This window comes from Sinocyclocheilus rhinocerous, unplaced genomic scaffold, assembly GCF_001515625.1.
Source record: "Sinocyclocheilus rhinocerous isolate Xijiao unplaced genomic scaffold, SAMN03320098_v1.1 scaffold106, whole genome shotgun sequence".
Taxonomy (NCBI): Eukaryota; Metazoa; Chordata; class Actinopteri; order Cypriniformes; family Cyprinidae; genus Sinocyclocheilus; species Sinocyclocheilus rhinocerous.
Genome location: NW_015633181.1, coordinates 1,575,567 through 1,578,171, shown reverse-complemented (window position 1 = coordinate 1,578,171; position 2,605 = coordinate 1,575,567). Strand labels below are relative to the sequence as shown.

Sequence of the window (2,605 nt, the reverse complement as noted above, 5' to 3'; positions counted from 1 at the left end):
AGGGCATTATAAGTTTTTTTTTTTTTTTTTTTTGCGGCAGTTAAACCTGCAAATATAACTTACTTAGAAGCCAAATTAGTGCAAATACTAAAGGATGAATCATCGTTAAATAAAAATAAGGTAAGCAGTTTAGGGACTGGGAACTCTAAAATATCCTTAAGAAATACTGCCACTTGGGACCAAAGATTAGAGACATCTGGGCAATCCCAGAAGATATGCAGGTGAGTGCCAACTGTATTCAAAGAGCTTCATTTTAAAATGTCTGTAAGGGAAAAGGTAAAACTTCTGAACAAACTTGAAATGAATCAACTGGTGCGCAGGATTCTTTGATGAAAAAAAAACCCCCCACATTATTCCATACATTCCCCCAGTCCAATTCCATGCCCCTCTCCTTTAGGTCATGATTCCATGATTCAATCACTCCCAGAGCTTCATCACGTTTTGAGATTAATTGTGCATATATTCTAGATAGCAGTCCAGTGCATGACGTTCCTGGATTAATCCACAGACTCAGCGGGTGAACAGGCAGGGGAGAATCCCAGGGAACTCCATGAGCTTTCTTTGCTGATCTCAGTTGCAAATACAAAAACCAGGAAAATCTGTGAAGAAAGTATCTTACATTGAGATCCTGGAAAGATTTTAAGCCATTTTCTCCATACAGATCTTGCAGAATGTAAACTCCCCTAGAAGCCCAGCTTGCGTTGAAGTGTGGGCCAGAGTTCTGCAATAGGTTATAATTATACCATATGGGGGAGTGATCACAAAGTTTAGTAGTGGAACCCATATGACTCTGAACAGCTGACCAAACCTGCAGGGAGTTGCCTATAATTGGCCCAAATATTTTATGTGCTGATTTAGGTTTAAGTCCAACAAATAACTTAATCTTCAATTTTATGAGATTTTACGATTTCTTGTTCTATCTGGCACCAGGGAAGTACTAGGCTAGGCCACCAGACGATTTCATCCGCTGAAGTGTACTCCAACGGATACGGGGGTTTTTACCATCCTAATTACCATCCCAATAAATTATGAATTATTTAAAAATATTTATTTATTTAATATTATATAGTTTGTTGTCTTATTTTGTCAAATAAGCTTCTAAGATTAGAAAAGAACATAATCAACTACTGTGTGTGTGTGTGTATGTGTGTGTGTAGGTGATGTGGACGCCTGACTGGTACAGGAAGAAGGTGCGTGCAGCGGTTCCTCTCCTTCAGCAGACATCAGATGAGAAACTTCCTGTGGCTGAGCTGAAAGAAAGAGGGATCAGTACTCTGACCCTGCACTACAGCCAGGCCAGAGCTCAGGATATCAGGTACACACACACACACACACACACACATACACACACACACACATTCAGAACGTCAGCAGACATCTACCTTTCTCAGTCTGTATTAAATATCATACTGAAAGCATTTTGCAGTGAAATATAACATCATAACCATACAGCTATCGCTATTACGGTACAATCATAGTGTATTAAAATGTTAATATGGAGTTATCATATGGGATACAGTTATTGGAAATATTAAATGGTGTAGATGTAAAATTAAAATATTTGATCCATTTTAATAGATGCATTTAGATCATTTATGGGTCTGTGTAATGTTTTGAGAACACATTTTTATTGTTATTTTTATTACTATGATATATTACAATGCATTTTGATTTATATAGTTATATAATATACATTTTAATGTATAAGGTTTCAATTTTGGTACATGGTTTTTGCTCTATACATGCATATAGATGCATACATTTTATCATCAATTTTATTGTTTCATTTATATGAAAGTAGGGATGAGGTTTTGTTCTGCAATACTTTTACTAAGCAAACTTCCTCTCTGTATATGTGTGTGTTGTGAGCAGGCAGTTCTCTGGCAGTAATGTGAGTATAAACGTGTATCCGGTGAATGAGCCGTGGCTCTATTCGCTCATGTGGTGCAGCGGGGTTCAGTCCGTCTCCTCTGATGCCCCACACATCCTGAAGAAAGTGCCTAATCCTGTCTGGATCATGGTACTGATCTCTCACTGGCTGAATCCCAGTTCACACACTCCTACTCTGCTGGCCACATTCAAGTACACAGGCCAGTTTTCCACAGATTTGAAACGCTTGTCATTCATGAAGTCCTACACATTGGCCGAATGTTCATTTAATGGCTAATTTGATTATGCTGTCATCTTCCAAGGAGGATGTAGTGAATCTTGGCTGTTTAACACATTTTACTATCCATTCCACCGAATACTGTAGATTTTAAATTGACATGCTTTATTTATGATGCAAGATCAGTATTGAGAAATAATGTTGCAAATGGTTGCATATACAGTATTTGCATCAGAAAAACCTGTAGTGCAAGGGATTGTGGGCAAAAGCTTCGAAATACTTCAAAAATTCCCTGGAAATAGTACCTTTATACTAAATATATATATATATTAGTGCTGTCAAACGATTAATCGCATCCAAAATAAACGTTTTTGTTTACATCATATGTGTGTATACTGTGTGTATATTAGTGGTTAAACGGATCGTAGTTGATCCGTGATCCGTACGGACCAAGCCCCACGGTTCGGCATGCATGTGATCCGCGGATTAATTGCAAAA

General features: G+C 37.8%; 1 protein-coding gene across 6 annotated transcripts in view; it reads left to right on the top strand.

Moving 5' to 3' along the window:
* The window catches only part of LOC107743424 (glycerophosphodiester phosphodiesterase domain-containing protein 5-like), a 28,209-nt gene that overhangs the window by 19,290 nt on the left and 6,314 nt on the right, over positions 1 to 2,605 (top strand). For all 6 annotated transcript variants that reach the window (XM_016556649.1, XM_016556650.1, XM_016556648.1 and 3 more), the window contains 2 exons: positions 1,158 to 1,315; positions 1,873 to 2,020. In XM_016556649.1, the coding sequence (XP_016412135.1) occupies positions 1,158 to 1,315; positions 1,873 to 2,020 (306 nt within the window). The remainder of the gene's footprint in view (positions 1 to 1,157; positions 1,316 to 1,872; positions 2,021 to 2,605) is intronic.